Raw genomic sequence first — 22979 nt, forward strand, 5'->3', positions numbered from 1 at the left:
TGAAGGGATTTTGGATAAAATTTGGTCACTCTCAGTGTCTCTGTGTTAGTGTGTTTGGAAAAACCGCAATACTTGCGTTGGATTGCAAATTTTGGCTCGAAATGATGATTCCGGTACGGTACCCATAGGTCAACCACACGACCAACGTAGCAGTGTAATAAATTACAACATGCGAAGGACGTAAGCATAGGCCACATCGTATCGCAGATAGGGAATAGCGTATTTACACAACCTAAATGTGATACCACCATTGCTAGCCTCGTTGCCGCAAATCCGGACTTCAAGTATCACTTGCCGGTAAACTGTCCCATCATATTTCTCTATCCCCGGGGGTAAACCATCGACACCACTGTTCCCAGTTCCCAGGCCCAACGCTCCGGCTCCAAGATGGAGCAATAAAAATTCTTCAAATCGTGCACTATCGTGCCCGGGCTCGGCTTCAGCGGCGAGACGCGTCGCTGGACCGGGCCCAAAAAGCTGCCCAGTGGTAGAGGAGGAGGAGACGGAACCGAAAGGACTAAATTATGAAACAACATAAAGCACAGCATGCAAACAACACGGCCCATTATTTGCTTGTCCCGATGTACCCGGGACAGTTTATCCGACCGACCGATCTCGGACGATCCACACGACCACGACCGACGACGACTTCATCCCGCGTGCCGCAGGATTCCACCGCGGCCAACCGTCCCCCAAGAACTCCCAGCGGTGGGAAAACCGCAAACGCTCACAGTTCTCTGCCTGTGTATTTGCACAAAAATAAACTGCGGATAAATTGGTTCGCTGCGCTTTGCCGTTCGCGTCGACGTGGGACAAAAGTCCGCACGGTCACGCTGTGCATTGAATTTTCATTACGAAGCAGTATTGCCATTCCTCCAGAATGGACCCCCTCGAAAAGCAGGGTGTTGTCCGAGGGTGGAGAAGGGAAAATCATGCGACAAAACGCCATTATACTTTATAACCCGCCGCCATCGAGGAACGGCCAACCGGACGTAGCATGTGCAGGCAGCGAAAACCTCCGGCCGATTTCGGGCCATGCATAATAATAACTCAACAACAAGCACCGACGATCCTTCTCCCCCGGTCTGCACCACAATCGGAAGGAGATGGATGTTGGTGTCGAAGCTTAATTGTGCCCCGGCAGGGAGGTGGGGGTGCAGAGTCAAGTGCGGCTTGACTTACACTCCGCATACCGGTGCTGTTTAATTGGGTCCCGTGTCATATTTCCTCCCAAATGCCACGAGTCTGATTAACGCATCTCATCGCTACGGCAATGGCGGCGGACATTATTTTTGTAGATAACGATAATACTTCCCGGGCTGAGCCGGCCGATAAGAGTGCTGCGGGTTATCTGTGGTGACAATTACATCCGAAGACTTTCCCCATTAGCGAAGCTCATTCTGGCTTTTACGACCCCTTGAAATGGTGGCGCCCGGAGGATGTGTTCATTTTTCGCCCTCTCTCTCTCTCTATCTCTTTCGGGGCAATTGGAGAGTGTGTACTCTTAATGCGGTTACGGAAAGATTGCATCACACAATTCATGGTTGAAGGCAGCAGTAGGAGCATGCGAGTCGCATTCCCTTGGCAAAAGACTGCATCGTTACGCAGACCGACCATTGTGCAGCGCCCATCCTTGGTACAATGAATCAACCGGAGGCTCGCCTCGTGTGCGTTGCGTTATGGGTTTGGGTAGGATAAATAATTTCCGGCGCTCAAGAATCGAGAACGGCAATCGAGTGGGCAAAATATTGCCCTACCCCGCCGTGCACAACGACCCTCGGTGCAGTTTCTTCCGCATGTTGCGACCGGAAGAAGACACTGTTGCACCCGGGCACCGCAATGGGTGTAGCCTCGGTCGCAAGGCGCAGTATTCCGTAGGTTCCGCAGTGACGCATACGCGCACTCATTGTGCTTGGTGGTGGTGGTGGTGGTGCTTGTGCTGAGAGCAGTTGATGAAAGCCGACAATAACCTGGCGGCAAAGTCTCGACCCATCTCTCCGGAACCCGACCAGAGCTGTGCCGGGAACAATGAACGTGCGCCCACCCCTAGAGATCAACGATGGCATTTACCCTCGTTATAGAACGCTTATCGCACTTCGACGTGAATTACCGTTCCAGTGGTGGCTTCCTTTCGAAGTGGCAGGGAGACTTCTCGACTGCTGGGTTTGCGCCTCCCAATTGACTCAATAACTTCGTATTAATGAGAGAGACAGCACACTTTTCAGCTGCAAAATGTTGTGCAATGAAGAGAACGAAGAACACTTTACTTACCCGTTCTAGGGTAGCATTTGGGTGATGGTTAAAGCAGTACTCGGCACAGAAATGTTTCAATAGCCATTAGTTGAATAAAACGGTGATGATGCTTTCATTAGTCTCCCAGCAAATGGATTCTAGGAAAAAAAACAAACAAAAACTGATTTTTCATAATATGCTTTCAATATTCAACCAATTCCTATTTTAACTTTTTTTTTAATATTGTGAAACGCATTTTATCAACGCATTAGATATCCCGTTCAGCTCGTAAAATCAAACATACCATACTATCGATAATCAAACGTTGCGTAACGAATCGGAGCAAATGGATCGATATTTACACTTGCCGCACTGTGATAGTACTATCATGAAGCAGTCCCAAGAATAATCCATTCCAGTTAGAGAGTTCAAGGATTTCCCCATTTCAACAGGATTTGCTAGTGCCTAGCACATCCAAACTTCCGCTTTGTAACGAGATTTTAATTGAGTGGCTCAACAGACTTCGCCGTTCCATTTATTGCAGCCCACAGCATGCAACATACACACGGAAATCGTACCAATTTTGCGAATTTCATCATAATTGGAGAAGGGCTCTCACACACCGAAAGAGGATGCCAGATAGCCAGAACGGGGTGTTGGTATGCGAGAGCGACCGTAACGGTACGTTCCGCTCAAAAATCTAACGTCCGGCGGTCTTGTCCGGTGTTTACCGATCCAGCTGCCGGAAGTGAAGTAAATTAACACATCATATGGTCGAATTTTGCATTCCAAATGAACACGTATGCTTAGCGTCAGGTTCGTTTCAGGTTTCGGCGATGCTCGGACGAGCATTTGCCAGTTACATTTGCCATCGGCTGACAGGGATGTTCGTCCTCAAACAAGCGATGCTGTGCAGATGGCATAGAGCTTGGAGTTGGAAAAGTTCAGCCGCTTGCATGTGAAAGTGGCAACAGCGATAAGGAAAGGCGTGTCTTGAAAAACGTCACCAACACGTCCAATGCTCATCACGCTCACAATGGCGGGCTGGCGGCGGGTACTTATTTAGGAAGTCCGTTCGTCCGCAACTGTCACTCGATGTATTAGATGCTCCCAATCATCGCAACCATCATTGTCCTGCCCAAGCTACTGCCGTTCAACCAGCATCATCTTGCCAGGGATGCTATGAGCGACCTGTCAGAAAAGTATCTAAACGTTGTTTTTTTTGTCAACCGTCTTCCACTGCACCTCACCGTAACTTTTGTGCTGGTCGCGGGCTGTCAACCAATCCGCTTTCGCTGTCCTCGGGCATTGGGCGCTGGTGTTTTTTTCATCTTGTTTTTTTTTTTTTTGTATTCAACTCCACGTGGCATCTGAGTGACGCAGCGTGAAATGAAATTGTGCTCTGCTTGCAGGCTTACTGGCACACAAACAAACAGACACACACACCTACACGGACGGATGAATGCTACGGACCTGAATACGCTAATGGTAAATGCATGGGAATGGGATGTCAGGAAATTGGAAAACTGTTTCAATTCCATTGCGCAAATTGGCCTTTTTGCAAGCGAGCGTGAGGCAGCCCTCAAGCGCTCTATCTGGGGGACATGGTTGGATGCATTCATGACTTCCATGTTTGGTCTGTGTTTTTTTTTGTTTCTCATACAGATAAAACAGGCTTACACCAACACCAGACCTCGGTTTGAATTAAAATAAAAGCTTTGGGATGTAATTGGTAGTACATTATTCTTTTTGCTGTGAAAAAACAAGATCAATTTTGTTCCAGGTCTTATCTTTATACATCTGTATCTTAAACGATCGAACAGGTTTATACATATACCCTTAAGGCACGGTATGACCACTTCTGGCAGGAGATAAAAATAAATGCATTAAAAACACCATCTTGAAATCGTTTGTATTGCTTAGCTTTGCATCTTTTAATTACAACTCGATGCACACCGTAAAGGCACTCCCGTAGCACTAATGCTAGTGCAGGCAACTACAGCTACAGTTCAAAGAGGTTCCACATCAAACCGGAGCTTGATTACTGTCTCCTGCACTGCACATTTCCGCCTTCCCAAACGATGTGACCAGTTCTTTTTTTTTGCCTTTTACTATCAACAAACACCATCCCAGTTCATCAACGTGACCAAACAAAAGCGTCAGGAATGTGAAGTTCCTGTGGTAGCTGTTGCTCTCAATAGCACCTTGCCGTTGGTCGCTTCGCCAACCGTTTGTGCACTCGTGACGGTTGGTTTAGGGTTTCAATAGGGCGTCAATATTTGCATATCTGTCGGATAATCACCGCAAGCCAGACAATAAGGTAAACAAGACGATGGTCTCTCTTCAGGTAAGGTGGTATGAAAAAAAAAAAAATAACCCCAACATTCTAGTAACCTACACGAACAGCTCTCCGTAGTAGTCTCTTCACCAGCATGTGTAACATCAGTACTGCTCGGTCGGATATTGAAAACGAATCGCTGCTGATGGTAGCGTAACAGAGCGCGTTTGCTCACTTTTGCGGAGGCACCTTTTCTATTAAAATCATATAACATCAAAATCGCATTCAATGTTTTCGTACAAAATCGTTAGCACAGTTGGAATTATGTTGCGTACTTTAAAAGCATTACATCGTTTTCCACGCACAATACGACATAAAAGCGATTCCATTTCATCTTCCCGATACGCTGCTACCCGACGAACGTTTTGCCCACATAATCAATCAACAATTGATCGTTCAGGCCCGTTGTTCAAGCTAATTGGTTGTTCATTATTGGCTACACTTACGCAGAAACTCTCAAAGCCACAGGACCTTGCCTGACAGGACCTCGTAACCGTAGCTACCACGGCAAACGCTTCTGCGAAGGCTTATGAGAATGTATTTATAGCAGTTGCTGGCGTGCTGGGTAGACCAGGAGCGAACTTAGCTTGTAGTACGCGTTTAATGAAATTTTGTCAAACTCAATTTATTTCCACCAAGTCCACCAGCTGAACGGCGCTTGCTCAAGTGGCCATGCGACCATGAGTGCAGACCATTCGACCCGGTCGCGATAATGGAAATAGACAGTGTCCAATGGATAGGCTTGACACGCGCTGCTGGCACTCCTGGTACACGATGATGCGCATCGTCCACCAGTGCCTATAGCACTCCACACGGTCTGGCAAAAGTTTTATGCTCCAATCTGCGACTGGTACCGTTTGCGAATCGGGAAGCTTTTGGACGGGACGAGCTCGACGAGCTTTTCCATTAAAACCATTACATGGCAGTATACACATCCAGCGTGTGGAGTGTGTGAAGTTTGGGATGCGGCAGAGAGAAAGAAACGACGTTCCATTCTCGACTAAACAGCTTCTGGTTGTATTTTGTTACACGGGTGTCTGCCCCATGCATTCTTCATGTTTGCACCGCAGGAGGCTGATGTTTCTCGATGGAGCATGTACGGGAACAATCAGATTACAAGAGCTTCAAGGCTCAACATTTGTCGGCATTTTGCATTGCTCGCCCAGTTTCCCGAGCAGCCAGCCGGGCATTGGATCTGTGTTGTAATCCACCATTAGCAGAAACTTCTTTTCACGTGCTTCTGATGATCGCTTCAAAATGGCAGACTAGAACTGTCCAGCACTGGATGTGTAAGGTGCCGTCCAGAATTCCTTGTACATAAATGTCACACTGCCTCAAGTGTCGCATTGATACCCGTAGATGTTCAAAAATGTCACGGTGATGGTTTGCGTTTGCTTGACAGTTTAATAACGGTGGCAAAGCATACCATGCCAGAGCGGTTGAAAGTTGAAGTAGATTAAGAATAGGAAAGGTCACATAAATGTAATAAGGATTTACTTGGAATCAAGGTCTAATAGAACAATGAATTACACTGTTGTGTTGATTTGTCTAACATGTTGTTGTGATTCGATGATGACATATGATGATAAACAAAATAAATACACATTGTCTATAACGGTGACACAAACATTGGAGCTTGGATGTGGAAATGTTTTAAAATGCTTCGGGAAAAATGGAACAAAAAAAAACAAGCACTCCACCATGCACAATAAACATCAAAGGCGATCACTGGTCGCATCTGAATCTATTTCATTCCATTCAATTGGTCATTAAAAATCATCTGCGCATTAAAATTCAATTAGTGACACTTATGTGGCAGTAAAAGTTAGCTGCAGAGTGGGCGATACACCCTACCCTGCCTAGGGCGGATACAGGTTGCAGGGGACGGCGCCTGGAGGCAATCAATTATGCATTAGAATTGACGGTCACCGGATGAAAGCTGTGTCGGCCCTGCTAAAATGCCAAAGAATGTGTCTGTGGGAGGTAAATTAGATTTGTAGGCCCGGTGAGAACAGCGGTGAGAGAACTGTTCACCGTACAGCCTCCTCCACGAACATGTTCAAAATTTAATAACTAAGGATTTTACACTCGACCGAGTCCGGTTGGGCGGTGTGGTTACGAGATGGATTAGTGTGCCGGGCGCGCTTGGAAGCTGTGATTAATTAAGGAACTAAACATACACACACACACAACCGGAGCATATATACGCACTTTGCGTTGGGAAACAATTATGTGGTATGCCGCTGAAGTGCTGAATACTGCAGGATATGTAGCAAAACAAATGCGCACGAGCCCAATCAACAGCTGTTTGATTTAATTTGATTGGTAGATATTTATGCAAAGGTACGCACGCTAACGCGATGGAAAGCAAAAAGGGTTGCGTATATTTATAGTGAAAATTATAGCGTGAAGCTAAATACAAGTATTCAAATAAGCTTCGGTGTACTACTCTATAAATTCTAGTTGTATGTTGGTGTGTACGCTTCCTTATTTCTCGCATTGTTATGTCGATCATCAATGTCAGACTGGTACAGTATGCTTGTGGCCCAAAACCTAACCCACGAACCAAACAAGCACAACAGCGGTGCTGTATGAATTTCAAATCAGTTCTTACGGTACTCTACCCGCGTATATCTGTTTCTGCACTCTTTTGCACTCTTCCCACTCTCTCTCTCTCTCACTCGATCGGCAGTAGATGAATGGTGCCAATTTGCATACAATTATAAGCATGCCGGCGCGCGTGAATATGATTAGAATGCGTTTCGGTTAGGTCGGTGAGCTGTTTGGTGCTGTGTGTATGATTGGTGAGAGTGTTTTTTAGATGTGTGAGAGCTGCTCACCCATGTTGCGCGGTTCATATTTGCGAACGAACAGTGCCGATAGAAGGCCGTGCTCGGTCGATAGTGGTTCTGTAAATAATTCGGAGGTTGATTAGTATTCGTGCCGTGTCCGATTTGTACGACCCACCGTTCGATTCATTTGTTTCCGAACATGGGTGGATAGACGGGTAGTTTTGAGAACGACGAATAAATGCAAGCTACATTACGGAATGATTTTAATGATCATATCTGACGCACTCGTTATAATCAGTGAGTCTTTCTGACAGAGCTTACTTTAGTGGAAATGTATATAAAAAAATACTAAACCAACCCATGGTAAATCGTCAACTCACACAATTTAACAACAACCCCGTCGTGGGTTCAAACCACACATGGAACGTCTTCCGTAACAAGGAGAAACTATAATAAGAACTTACGTCGATCTTTATGCCAAAAAGAAGAATCTTAAAGTAGGTTGAAGTGAAAAAATGATGTATTGAAATGTATGCGAAAAACACGTGCCTATCTTCGACGAGTTGTCGGCACGTTTAGGAGCAGCCAGCTACAAAACAGCAGGTTCCATTCCCCTGGAATCCATCGGTATAGATGCTGGCTCATAACATATTCATCCTAGAAATCCTCCAAATGGTAGGACGTACAATCAATTACGTATCAGGCTCTGCCCAGACCGAGATGCGTACTGATGAAAGATAATTTCTGGTGCAGCAATCCCCAAATGCACACGGGCGAATCTTCATGAAAATTAATAATACCACCAGGAGGAAAGCTCCGCCCCAATGTGTCCACGCTTCCTGTCTGTAATGTATTTCATCGACCCGTACTAACCGAGCCCGGAAGACGTTCACCATCAGCCACCCCGGAGAGTCCGTTCAAGCTTAGCAAACGGATTTGACAGGCCCGGCCCAGGACACTACTACCGTCAATTATTTTCCCCTCGGATTAGTGTCCGGAGTGCAGAATCTCCGTGACGCAGCAACGGCAACGTAACTGTGGGCGCACACGTGCTAAAGATTTTCCCCCGAACCGAACGGATCAGATACGGCAATGGGTATCTTGCGGTATTACGGTGGTCGGCACAACACACACACGCACGCACATCAACAGGATAACAGAGCGCACATAAATCTTCGACCGAGCTCCGATTGATCCTGAACAGAGGCAACTGCGTCTGGAACCAGTCACTTCCTTTACCTCATGGGGGAGGCATCAAGCGTACGCACGCTTGGACTGCCCCCAGGCGAAGGTATGCCAGAGCTCATGTTTGGATATGGGTAAGCTTAGCTTACCAGAAATTGATACACTGGCAGTGCAGGGCCGACCGTTCAGTTCCGTTCCGTTGGTGCTATTGTGGTTCCCCGAGCGGGCACGGACTTCCTGCAAATGGTCGATGATATTACGCTGCTTGGGCACACCGCAATGCCTTCCGCCCACAGCAGCAGGGCACAATGAGCAACTGATTATTGAAGAAGATGAAACAGCCATCGCCCTGGTACGAAGGCGTTTGCACGGCCTTTGGAAGAAACATAGCTGAAAGGGCGCATCTCTACTGGGTGTGTGGGTCAGCCACGAGTCGATTTAATGATTTATTGCTTATCATTTGAACGCACGATGGAATGTGTACCCGTCGATGGCGTGGCTTGGTTATTGAATTCGTGTGTAAACCCGTATTCACACCGGCACAGCAATGAAACTGCTTCTACATAATACCATCCCTGCCTAGAAAATGGCAGGAGCACATCAAAGTGTGAAACATAAATAAATCGATTTAACTTTCACCCCAATCGCTGTCACGTCCGGTGCCAAACGGAGGTAAAACAGGAAAAGGACTGTTGCCACAAAATAAACGCAACACCATGCGTCCACCGTCGGGTTGCACGGGTGAATAATCTGCGCACAATCGCTACCGTGGCCCAGTGGTCCACCTTTAACTAGACTGCACATAGACACACACATACACCTGGCCGCCAGTTTGCATTGCGGGAAAGGTGGGTGAATAAATCATTGTACGATTCCTAATAAACTTACACCCGGACATGCGAGTTCCACTCCATCCGTCGCCATATATAGAGAGAGGATCCGTTTCCGCCTAGTTTCGAGTGGCTCGAATTCGCAGATTGGAGTTCGCCAATTGGTACGCTGTGAAAACGATACTGAACCCAATGGCATCGGGAATGAGAACGGGAAAACGATAAAGTGGAACACGACTGATGGTTTTGGCATAATTTATGCTACCTGAGTGTTTAAAATTTATGCTCCAACAAACCGCCCACACAGCGGAGCCCGGTCTGCACTGATCACGCGACCGTTTGATCCTGACCACGGGCACAAACAAATAGGGGCCGAATGCGTCCTGCTACCCCCATCTGCGCTTGGTTTTGTGAAAGGTGGGGAGGGGGCGTTTTGAGCGGTTTGATTCAATTGCACTATTTATTAGCGGGAACGGTTGCCCAATTGCAACTCGCAGACGCGAGAAGTGTGCGCCATTTAGCTGCGGCGTTTTGTTGATGGTGGGGCAATTTTATGGCAGTCAAATTATTGCTCGGTGTAGAATGAGAACTCTGGTCTATGGGGTTTGCTACCCTCATATCAAATGGTAAATGTTTTGAAAATGTTTTAAATTTCTGAATTCTTACTGTCACGTTTAAAATGAATAACAATACACAAACTCCTGAAACATGGTCCTGCACGGAGGTGTGTTCCGGTTGAACGACCGCTTAACAACAGCGACCGACCACCGACCACCGACTCACTCGCCACGGATAATTGGCCAGTGCGACCAAATGAAGCGAATACAGTTAACCGATATTCCCGGTGCTCGCTCCACTAGGCAACACACACACGGCTACAAATCGGTTTGGGCAGGCAAGGTGTTGGAAAATTGGATCAAAACTTGCGACTACTCTGACCGCATGATTGCCCCGGTTCTTATGCACATATGCACATAATTGTCCTGTTGCCACCCCTCTCTCCGCAAAACTCAATTCCCTGCTAATGGTTATGTAAGCCGTTTGCGCCACGCCAGTGGTCATCGCAACGTCCGAGGTGTTTGTTTGCCGGACGCCCACACGATTGGTTTTTAATACGATAAAACAACAACCCTCGCAGTGGCGTCAGTGTCCCGAAAACACACACCCAACTCTCCCGGAAAATGCTGTGCCTCAACACACGAGCGAGCAAAGGTGCAGCAGTATAAGGGTGAAACGCTGGTCGAGTGGTGACCGTTGTGCTGTTTATCATAAAGCAATAAATTAATCAGATTCCATCGGATTTATGGCTTTAAAGGCTTTCGTAGTTCGTTGCGTGAGCAGCAGGACGGTGGAGTGAAAATTATTGTGCGGTAAATTGACGCAAAACAAGCAGCAAAGTGTCGCTCCTTCCTTCTCTCTCCCGACGGGACGTTAACACCGGCCCAGCCCAAATCGTGCGCTTGTGTACGTCTGTTAGAGGGCAAAATGGTCCCGAGGGAAGCGACCCAGCACAACAAACACATCCACCAGCTTTGGAAGAGTGCTTTGAAATTGCAAGACGGTCTGCTCGCTCGTGTGCGAATAAAAGACCTCAATCCTATCGAAAGTGGCCTCAATTGGCCTAAATTCGACACATGATACCGTTACCACCCGGGTAGCCGCCCGGCAAGCAGTAGGATCATCTCGCATCTCACTGCAGAACAACATGCCCCCGATAGGTTTTCTGGCTGTGGCAAGCGGGTGTCCGGTTCGGTAACTCTTTCGCCTATAATCCTGTAGTCGTAATCGAGCTGCGGAGTAAACGAGCATCACCGTATGGCATATGATGGTGTTGTGTTATTTTTCGTTTGACTTAATTCCGATCAGACGAGGGATTCAAGAAACCCTAGGCCACGGGTGGGTGCAACAAACGAGCCAACGATATGGTTTAAGACATCTTCAAAGCATAGCCACCGGTCACTCCGGGCTTTTGTTTGCTAGCTTGGACACGATTCGGTAATTTCGTACGAACACGACCACGATACACAATGGACAGGATGTTTGGCAACCGCAATGACAGATACGTAGTAACAGGCAAGAGCAGCAGATGGAGGAACTGTGTTGGAGAAAGTAAATAAGCTGTCGTGCATTCTGATACCGATGTCCGATTTATCCTGCACGCTGCGGAACACTTGGCTGCTAATTGATCCTTAGGCTCTTTGCCTTCACAGATACTTGGATAAAGTGCTGAGAGCGAATGCTTTTACGTGCAAATAGAATGTTTGAACTACCAAAAGCTTTAATCCAGATAAAGACCCTAGAGTGGTATGTTCTGAATTCTCTTTAATTCCAAACGAATGGATTCGCTTTCATTTCAAACAAAATTTGACGAAATGCCACCTTGCTCATGCCAGCATTATTGCAATCGATAGCCAAATGGCATTTCCACCCACGGCAACGTACTTCACCGACGTAGCAGAAAAAGTTACTATTACTAAATTATAAGATTTTTCTCGCATTTTCTATGCGCTCGGCTCAAATTTACTTCGAGTGTAGGAAGAAGCGTTCAACCGGCTACCGTAATGGCTGATTGCATCAGTACCATTTTTCCGTACCGTGCGCGTACAGTTCATTACGAGATGCGGAAAATATTCATCAGTGCTTTCAATTACTCCACACGAAATGATTCGACATCGTACGGAAATCCGACACATTCACTACGCCCAACGACGAGCGGCTGCTGTGGCCTATGGGGGAGCTATGGCCGTGATGTACTGCCACGTGCAAAGGAAGCACACACATTTGCTGTCTCATGTTGTAGATTTTTTTTGTTCCTCTTCGGGCAGGAAGTTCAATCACTGTGCTGGGATAACGCATCGATGTTACAGAATTGTTGATTAAGCAATGCGGATGTTTATTTCTGTACTGCGTGTACGGACGGGTACGAAACCGATATCTGACAGGGATCGATAATCAAACGCTTTGTTGCTTGCGCTTTGCTACATAATTATGAATCGGTACAGTCTTCTCGATGTATCCGGCACGAAACGATCTTACAGTAGATGTATACACGTGTATAACTTAGAGCATGAGTAAGAAGTCCTTATAATGTTTACAATTAGAAATCGAATGGTTTAATTAGAAAATAAAATTATTTCGATGATATTTTTTTACACTAATTGGCTACAATTTTCGAACTAATATTGCCGCAAGTCGACCTTGAATGCAGCCCTGGGAGTATGTTACTAAACAAATCATCATCAAATTAGCTGCGTTGTAAAGTTGTTAAGTGTCTGTCTAAATGGATTTCCGTTTAGTACAATAAAATTGTACTAACTGTTGAATGTAAAGATGCTTTTTTATATTTATTTTAATTGCACAACCTGAGTATGGGGAGCTGAAAGGAACAAGACTGACAATGCTATAGGAAAAGAATACGCTATTCCTTGGTGTAGGGTTTGAAACGATGTTTTGCTTGAAGTTTAAGAATTGTATGTTGGCTCGAGGCTGTTAATTATCCTCATTACCATACAAACTCATCGCTTTACATGCCCCCATCTAGTTAAGAGCTATTCCCGGGGCATGATTTATTCTAACGCAAATGATTATCCTTGAGAGTTGGTACGGGAATTAAGCATGCTGAGAAGCTTTAGATAAAACCGGATTCCACAACGCGCGTGTTGTTCGCTGGTACATAATCTGACTTTAAGGATATTCCTCTCCCCATCGGTACATCTTGAGCAAACTGCGGCAAAAGAAAAGGAGGAAAAAACACCCTCCCACATTGAACTTTCCCTGGGATCTACTACCACCGGAGGGTTATTGTGGCCCCTGGTACAGCTCGCCGCCGAGAGTAGTGCCAGTGTCGCTCTGCCCAAACCATTCCCGGGCACCGACAATGTGGGAGGGGTGTCTCCCCCGGTGGGAATAAAATCATTTAATTTCACGCCTGCTAGGCAGATAAAGATGAGCTTCCGTGCTTGGCGATGTGGCGGTGGCGATGGCATGACAGTGTGAATCTGGCGATGTCAGAGTTCGTGGTAAAAATGTAACGCGCAAGCAGGCATCAGCAGGCCGACCTGAAAAGTGCGCTACCCACCGATTCACGTTAAATTGCTTTCCCGTGCCTGTGCCCCGGAGAACTTTCCCCACCCCAACCCCAAGCAGAAGGGGGCAGCAAAAGTATGGTCGTGAATCATGGGCTGCTTCTGTTGCTGAGCGATATCGCCCGCCATGAAATGCAAAAACCGCGGACGCAAATTTCACCCCCAGCCGGTCGCAGTTTACGTTACGGCAAAAGGGGAAGCCAACAGAGTGACATGTAAGCGATAAGTAAGCAGTGCCTAGCCTAACCGCACTCCGACCGACCGACGGACATTTTGCCCGGACTGACAATCGTACTATCAACGGTCACAAATGCCATAAAGTTGGCGCAAAGCAGGAAAACGATTGCCGCGCCACTGAATAAAAAGTTGTTAAAGATAAGCCACGCGAATGCACGGTACATGGCGCTGTAGCGTTGGGATGGTTACCAGGGACGCTAGCACAACGGACAGCAGCAGCATCATCTTTGTGTTTTGTTTTTCCTTGTTCGTTTTTGTGTCGACCAGGGTGGCAGCGTTGATTTAATTTGATTCGGAGTGAAAAATGGTTTGAAATGTTACAATCACACTGTCACACAAAGCGCACAAAGCAACCATTCAGATGCTGTGGACCGTTGCTTAAAGTAAATAGCACTGAAGGAGAGATGAGTTTGTTGGCTTTAAGTTTGGACTTTTTGAGAAGCATTGGTGAGCAATCACTTCTAAACAGTAATCCTTCCCCATCATCCATCGGAATCGATCATAACTAATGCAGTACACATTCGATATGACTAATCGTGTTCGTTCGGTCATCGCCCTTCAACTTGCATCATATCCGATGGGCTGCAACATTACTTCCCAATCCTTTCCGGATTAACAAGACTCGACACGACTAGATACAGAGCAAGCTGACGCTGAAATTAATCAATCTTTTCTGACAGTGTTTTTTCCCCTTCACGTGCACTTATCGATTATCCACTTATTTTTCTCATTTTTTGTTTGCTCGATTTTACTTTCCAGGTGTACCCGGGACGAGATATTACGAACATTGTGGAGTCTTCGCACTACCAAAAGATCGGTGGCTGGTGCCGTCAGGGTGCACTGAATGCAGCCAAGTGCAAAGGAGCTCAGCGGTGGATTAAACCGTTCCGGTGTCTCGGTAAGTAGTTTCTAAAGCCCGTTTCCGTTCGCTGTGGACCAACCGTAGCAGTGGTTACAGACGAACGTAAACGTTACTTTACTGTGATGTAGTTAAAACTTAACGATACTTTAGTATTGGATCAATGTCTCGCTACACTCAGGCCATTGCCTTCCTTTGTGGCTATATCATAATGAAAGCTTTCACGCTCATTTGCTCCAAAAAAAAAGATTCATACTACATTAAATTTAGCACCTTCACTGATTATAAAATACTCTGGATTTTTGTAACAAGAATTCATTTGCACACTCACACATCCTGTAAAATAGGGAAGATGTTAGCGTACACCTTATCGTACACCAGATTTCCGCAAAAAAAAAACAAGATACTAGCATTTCCCATTAGTATCGTAACGTGTTGTGTGGTAGGAATGCACACAATAGGGGGAGTTTTGTAAAATTTCAGTACAACACGTTCGGCACAGAAAAGAGTGCGTTTACCGCTTTCCCAATCCACCACTACCACTACCGTTGCTGTTTCGCATAAACTCCTACAGCGATATCAACGAAAGATATGGTGGTGTGCTGGAGAAAATGTTCCTTCAGGCGCTTCCTGAATTATCTCTGCTAAGAAAATGTCCTCCTTTCGAGAGGAAGAAAAAGAAAGGAACCATTCGCGGTGTAACAGTGTAACGCCACAAGCTGGAACATTATTTCTGACACGTCACGCGCGTCCCACGCCTCTTACAATTGGGCTACCATCTTTTCAACCATACCGGAAGACATTACGGCGAATCTGAATGTTGAACCAACGCGGTAGAGAAAAAGAATCCTAATTTAAAGTTAAATTCATTGCTAGCGCCTGGAGTAAATCGAACGCAACAAAAAAAAAAAAAAGAAAAAAAGAAAAACCTCACAGGAAGAAAGTGTGGCACAGAAATATGGCGCGCACATTATTAAATTAGTGATCTGAGAGAAGCGTACTCGGCTCTCGGTGTCTTTATGGGCCACTCCATTTACTGCCTTCCCCGACAGAGTGGCGCGTCGCACGCGCAACCGAGCGGTTGTGCTTTTTTCTGCTTTGAAAGTGCACAAGTACGCAAGTCATGTAGTGGCTAGAAAAAAACCTACTCTTTTTTTTTTCTTCCCAATCCAAACGATGAGCCGGAAATTTACATGTTTCAAACATTAATTCCCACGTTGAAGTGTAATGTAAACGATAAGCTTTGGCGTTAGCATTTCCGCCAGTCGATCGGTCGTGAAAATGATGCGCTGTAGTAAACGTGCCCGCTCCGTGTTAGAAGAGAGCTTTCATTTTGTGTTTTGCTTCTTTTGCCCGGGTGTGCCCTTGTTACAGCCAGCCGGTGGCCACTTCGTAGGCAGCCTAATTGAATTTATCACCAATCAGTGATCTAATCGGGAACAAAAACCAATTTACATTTTAATAAAAGGCATCACAGTGGGCTGAACTCATATCATTCGTAATTGAATTACGCTGCCATTCGCAATCCATTTATTGACACCTCGGTCCAATGGAGACGAGTTTTTTCATGCTACAACAACAACAACAACACACACACCCGTTCTCGTTATTTGTTCGAAATGCCCATGTAAGTGTGTGTGCGTGTATGTATTTTTGAACTATCATTGTCCTGTGTTACCAGATTAACTGACACTAACGAGCAAGAGCAAAGAAAATAAAACTATACCATCGAGGACAATACCTCACGACGTCTGAGGTCGGTGGAGGTTTGGGTTAAACTAATTGAAACGCATAAACTGTACCCATGAACGCATTAGTGAGTTAATTAGTCTGTGTGTGCGATTGATGGCGGACAAAACAGCAACATAAAAATGGTTCACAAATCATCGGAAGTGGTGGAGCCACGCCGACCATTAAAACCCATGGCCCTGTTGTGTTATGGTAGAATGCGTGTGACAAACGGGAAGCTATTAAACACTTTAACATGAGTGTGCGAGGTGTGACTTTAATAAATAACATCCCATGAAGCGCCAGCAGCCCACATTCAAATGGCCTATGCATAGGAAATCTTAATTGGCTTTTAAACGAATCCGCTGCATAAAGCAAGCGACGAACGGAACGCGTCTTTCAGCTAAGCTTCACCAGGCACATACGCGAGTATCCTTGTGAACTGCGGGACATCAATAGCCCTTTCACGCAGCTACTAGTGGGAATGGAGTACAGCAAAAAACGCTCGTGTGTGATATCAACTTCTCGGCTGGCAACTCTGAGCTCTTTGACACGCTCTCATTCGCCGTGTGTGCGTGGAAGTAGAATAAATCTGGCATAGAACGGTGCCAACCGATCTATCTGCAAAGTGTACTGCTGCGGACTGCTAGCCGAGAATGTTGGCCTTTGATGCCAGGGTCGCTGCGACAGATACGGCTTATGTGCTTCTTTCACGCCAGCCATGGCACGACGCGTGGCGAGTGTGAACCCCATCCGCACAGTACCGCACAGTACCCCCATCGCAGTACGGTTCGTGACGATAATGAATTGACATCGAAAGTATCATGTCGTGCTGATTGCGTGTATCGTCTCGGGGCAATGCATGTAGTCGGTGGGTAGAGCTAACCCTGCCCGAACCGAACGAAAGCTCTTTTGATCGGTCTCTGGGTGAAATGTCAAGCTCGTGGGAGTTTTTGTGTGTGTGTGTGTGTGTGTTCGTTCTCGTCCTATCGTGTGCGCGGCCCAAAAAGCATAAAGCGACCAAAATCATACTGGCATTCTTTGAAACAGATTTAAAATTAAATGTATTCTTTTTCCAGCTCTAAATGATTCAATTTTGATGAAATGGTTCCGTTTTGTAGCTGCCATTCTGGTTGCTATTGCTTTTTAATTGAGTGCATTAATTTCATAGTCAAACTTCTCGTTGGATTGATAGTTCCAATAAATTAAACGCTGTTTTTTGTTCCTTCTTTTTCTCTCCCTACCATGTTTCCGTGATTTCTCACTTTCGCTTCACAGAGGGACCCTTCCAGTCGGATGCACTGCTCGTGCCGGAGGGCTGCCTGTTCGATCACATCCACAACGCGTCCCGGTGCTGGCCGTTCGTCAGGTGGAACCAAACCGGGGCCGCCGCCTGCCAGGATCGCAACATGCAGATGCGTAGCTTCGCCATGCTGCTGCCCTGCGGCATCTCGCTCTTCTCCGGCGTAGAGTTCGTCTGCTGTCCCAAGCACTTCAAAGGTAGGTGATGAATATCGGCGAACGTCTACTCCACCAGCCACCATCATGCTGAGCGCGCGCGGCACAAGCTTCCGTTTTGCGCGGCAAAAAACATCAAGCCCGGGGCCCATTTCGGTTGCCAATCAGTGCGAGGCGCTATAAAAACAAGTGTGCCACTTTTAAAAGTCGAACCAAAAAAAAAAAAAAAAGGAAATTGCCCGCGGATTTTGATTGTTCCGTGCACGAGTATGATAAGGCAGAGCCGGGGATATCGAAAGCCTGCTCGACCTCACTAAAAGCACAAGGAAAAATAGTCACCTCTTTCCGGTCGCGATGCGTGGGCACGCATTTTGAAATTATTTCCGCAGGACATTGGCCGACACGTACAGGAGACGCGCGCTATCACTAGCAATCGAGCGGAATTGTGATGTTTTTTTTTGTGACTGTATGTGTGCCAACTGCACTTTTCCGCTTTGTCTTGCGGGCTACCGGAGGGACAAAGTTATACCTCTAGCGGTGTTGTCGAATGGTACGAAAGAGCGAAAGTGTACGCGCGACAAGGATGAGTACAACCCACCGAGTCACGGCGGGGACAAGAATGCAAATGAAATATCGTACTTGTTGGCGCGTTCCGGAAGGAAACATTTTTCAGCAAAACGAACGTTGGATCGGGGGGGGGGGGGGTTTGAACGGATGATTGTTTGGTGACGGTCGCTGGTCGCTGGCGAAACACATGAATAATATGGCCTTGGTCGAAGGCAAACACACTGTGAGACGCGAAGTTGCGCGAAGCTCGACCGGAACAATATCGTTGCCGCATTGCTAGGGACCGTTAAACAAATGGTTGTTGTTGTTGTTGGGGTTGGTTTTTTTGTCTTTCAATTTTGTTGGAAAAGCTTTGCTCCCATCGTGATGCAGTTCCAGCCGACGGGTGAAAAATGGCTTTCATGCCAAAACACAATGATAAAAGTGTCCGAGCCAAACAAACGAACGCAGAAACAAAAACAAAAAAAAGCTACCCGCTGGTGGAGCAAACAGTAGCATAATAATGACACTTTTCGAAGGGAACAGACATGGACACTGAAAGTAAGCTAAGCTGCAGCACCGTACGGGTGGCCAGCAAACAGAGGCCAACCCGGGCAAACTTTATCGCATGACCTCCCCTATAAGTCCCACATCGCCCCGTAAACTCTGCCATATTTTTTTTTTTCGTCCCTTTCCAATAAAAGTAGAAAAGCACTAAGCAGGGGGAGAAGAAACACAATCTCCAACCACCGAGGATTCCTGAAACTCGGGATTGTCTTTTAAAAGTTTTCCGAGTGCATCAAATTTGCATAATATTACCCTTTGCATCGCGTCATCCTTCAATCTCTCGCTCTTACTTGCTCACTCTCTCTCTCTCTCTCTCTGTTGTCCCACCCTGGGTCGACGTGTTTGGGACACTACCGACCTCGGAGCCTCGAAAAATGGGTGTGGTTCATCCAACGCAACCTTACGGAACCACCCCCCCCCCCCCCCCCCCCCCCCACCCAGGGAACTTCAGACCGCGTGGGCAAAAAGGGACATGTGAGTGCACGGATAGGTTGGACAGCGAAAAGCATGATGTCTCCCCGTCCGATGTACTCTGTTGGCGTGGGAAACGATGGGAAGTGGGGCGTGGGAAAAGCTTTTCCACATTGTACACAGACACACACACACAAACACATCATCACACACTTACAATAAAGACATGCAAAACGGTACGGTTAAAGCAGGCGCGGCGTCACGACACCTCCCTCACACATCACGTTTTCAAACCATTTACCATGTGTCTTTGGCGCAAACGGGGATGTGCAAAAGCCGAGTGAAAACTTTTTCTTTTTTCCAACGCGCGCGCTCTCTCTCTCTCTCGCTCTTTCTCTCTCATACACACCATAATACTGGTGTTCTCGGACCGGAACACAAAAACGATTACGCACACACACACACACACCCCCAAACTATGCAAAATGGCTGTGTTTGTATGTATGTTTGGTGAGGTTCCGCGGGTGCAAAGCCACCGTCCGACCTTCCGACCCGGGTCGTTACCCGGGTACAATTTAAATGTTATTATTATGCAAATAAATCTCCGGAAAATCTGTTTCCCTGCGTGCCGGTTGCAAGCTGCACTCGTTTCGGCTTCCGATGAACGACGAAAATGCCGACCGTTTGTCGTGGGCGAGCGGCTTCAGGCCCAACATACGACGGCCGAGCGCGGAAAGGCAGGGTACAAACGAGTTTAAGCAGTGTTAATCACACACTTCAACCCAATAAGATACACCGGGAGGCCATTCGCTTCATTCCCGCTTAGCGTCGTGTGACCTCCGATGGTGCGACACAGAACGACTCCATCGGAATGAAGCTGCCCATATTATTGAGTTGATTATGTTCTTTTTGGGGGGATGAGACGTTCTCCGCCAATGGGGACAGCATGCCGTTGTGCCGAAACGATCTAATTTTATGGAATTTGATAGTGCCCTGGGTAGGTTGCAACTGATGACGGTTGTTTAATCCGTGTCCCGGGACTAGAAGTGACCGCTGACGAGATGACGAGGGAGTTGATGCATCCATTTACACCGCTTTGCAGCGTTTGGAAAAAGGGATGTTCCAAAGAATTCATTTCATTCGAGTCGAGTAGGACGAGCTTTGCCCCGTAGGAAAGTTAACGTGTTCATGTAGTATCTAGATGAACACGTTTGCATCTGCGGATGACGACACAGTAAGGTTCAGTAGAAGTGAGGAGCTGAATGTTGAACCCGCAAAGCTTTTAGGACAAGCGTTGCATTACATCATCCATTCAATCATAGTATGAGTTTTCAAAGTAAGTAGAACAATAGTTGTGATCAATCTAAGTATCATGTTCTCAGTAGTTTGTTATGGGCAAACTCAAAAATTGAAAATTTTTGCATTTTTGCAAAGCAAAAAGTACAAAAATCAAGCACGATAAAACGCGCCCATCCACGTGAGTAAAGCTTACAGAATTTTAAATTCCAGCCCGCTTTCACCATACCATCTTGTTCACAAATTTAGTCCATTCCCCTCGCCCCACCGACAAAACCGGAGATAAATAATAGCCCATTCAAAAACTCATTAACTTACCGTGTAACTGTACACCGAAACCTAGCAGGCAGAACCCGAGGCCCGTCCTGGAATGGATTGAAATCGTGCGGCTTAAGATTTACTATCGTCAGCGGGGTGTGTAATGGCTTTGTCGGTGGTGCCGGTGCCGTCTTCCGAACGCTTCCTCGGATGGTTCCGTTCATTAAGCTGGCTGTCGCTGCCGGTCGTTTAGAGCTAGTAAATAGTTGGATGATTAAATTTCTTCCAACTTCGTACCACCACACCATTCGACACTGATGTGCGACCGGGTACGGGGGGTAACTAATGCTGCCAAAGACACGGCACGATTTTAAAGATGGCACACAGCATATGCTGAGCAAGCTGCTCTCACTAGCTGCAATCGAACTTTCTATTTGTTCGAAACAAGCCCAGCGTTCCGGTGAGTTTGTGAAAACACATTTTGGATGATTTAGTCGACGCTTGGCTCAGCACATTTTTCATGCATCTTTGCACACGGCCGCCCAACCACGGGCCCAGTGTCCAGTGGAAGTAAGCAAAAGCGCTTGAACACAGCGCGCTGGCAAGGATACGATGGGTGGCAGCAAGTTTGCTGCTTCTTTCGCCAACTCGCAATCAGTCGATAATTTGCCCCGACAGCAACCCGCAACTCCGCAACCAGTGACCGGCACCGGCACTGAACCACAGAAACCACTCCGACAGGACGACGGGCAGATGCCCTCTGTTTAATTGCTCGTAATTTTCGAATCGAAAGCATCATTAATTTTATCGGAAATCTGTTTTCTTTCCCATTGCTCCCGCGGTGGGCGCCCAACCCCCGTCCCAGGAACATTCGCAGCCCACCACCGACATCGGTTTTTGAAGTTGACTCGGGGGAGGGGAAATTGGGTTCGCTTACCGTCTTTCTCGCCGACACTCTGTTGGCTAGAGAATTTCACAACCGACGTGCGTCCACCGTAAGCCAGAAGCCAATGTCATGTGCACGCGGTGGCACCCCGACAATCCCATGCTGGCTGGTTTTGAGGTGGTGGTGGTGGTGGAGCTGGTATCCCCGTGCTTGATACAGCTCACTGTGTGTCTTACGCTCGTTGAACTGTGCAACGAAAAGCGATAAATTGTGCCTGCTCGCCGGTCCAGCCAGCCCGCCCTCAGGGGGGCAGCCGTGTGTCCCGCTGAGCAATTAATTCTGGCTGACAGCCATTTCCTCGACCACCGCCAGGCGAAAGACCTCCATCACGAAGGGGCGTAGGGCAAGACAGTGTACATACAACCGTGCTCACTGGCTTGACACACAGCCACACGAACGCGCGCGCGATGGGAGAAAGATGATGAAGTTGATGACCAACACTGGAAATTTGAACACACGGTCGGGGCTAAATCGGAGGGGAGTGTGTTTGCTAAAACGATCGAGATTTACACGCCGAGGTTCAGTTTTGATAGAAAAACCCAAAAAAAAAAAAAACGATACAATCATTAGTGACTGTGCCGTTTGCAGGAGAACATAAACCAAACGAAAACACTGGTAAACTTTGTGCATTGATGGCTGCAAACTAAGTTCATTTGGCACAGCACCGGGCACCACAAAAAACAACCTAATTTTCGACACATTCATCTATCATTTACCAACGTACTGTTCAGCTGACCGGTTTGCTGATTCGTTGTCATGCCAATTGATAGCGCTGTGGAGAGTGATGAAGAGCACAGCAAATGCGTCTCGCACGTGTACAATTTCCGTGTCACTCCGGAGATGCTGAGGGGTGATTGAGCGCACTGCTAATAGGTTCCACGAGTGTGACAGTTTTCGGGCCGACCACATAGTGGCAATCGTGCGCAAACCTACGCAATCCTTTTGACCAATGCATATTTCATACTTTCATCACATACCACACTCACTTCCGCTGAATCCTTGGAATCAAGCATCAATAATGGAACTGCAGATTGTGAGCAGGATGAGAATGGAAAGATATCGATGCGGGTGTGAAAAGTCAGATCAACGTGGCATGCCAAACGGTTGGGGATATTGGGCCCACACGCAGCTAACACAGTGTGCTTGCTTCAGTACAGCTCAGCCAAAAGGTGGTAAAGTTGGATGCGCGGCTGACACTGTTTTTGACATCC

At 46.9% G+C, this 22979-nt stretch overlaps 1 protein-coding gene across 14 annotated transcripts in view; it reads left to right on the forward strand.

The window, feature by feature from the left end:
- Positions 1-22979, forward strand: part of LOC1273174 (amyloid-beta-like protein) — a 70268-nt gene that overhangs the window by 20847 nt on the left and 26442 nt on the right. For all 14 annotated transcript variants that reach the window (XM_061647948.1, XM_061647942.1, XM_061647940.1 and 11 more), the window contains exons 4-5: positions 14459-14597; positions 17565-17786. In XM_061647948.1, coding sequence (XP_061503932.1) covers positions 14459-14597; positions 17565-17786 — 361 coding nt within the window. The remainder of the gene's footprint in view (positions 1-14458; positions 14598-17564; positions 17787-22979) is intronic.

The sequence above is a fragment of the Anopheles gambiae genome, chromosome 2 (genome assembly GCF_943734735.2).
Source record: "Anopheles gambiae chromosome 2, idAnoGambNW_F1_1, whole genome shotgun sequence".
In the NCBI taxonomy this organism is placed as follows: domain Eukaryota; kingdom Metazoa; phylum Arthropoda; class Insecta; order Diptera; family Culicidae; genus Anopheles; species Anopheles gambiae.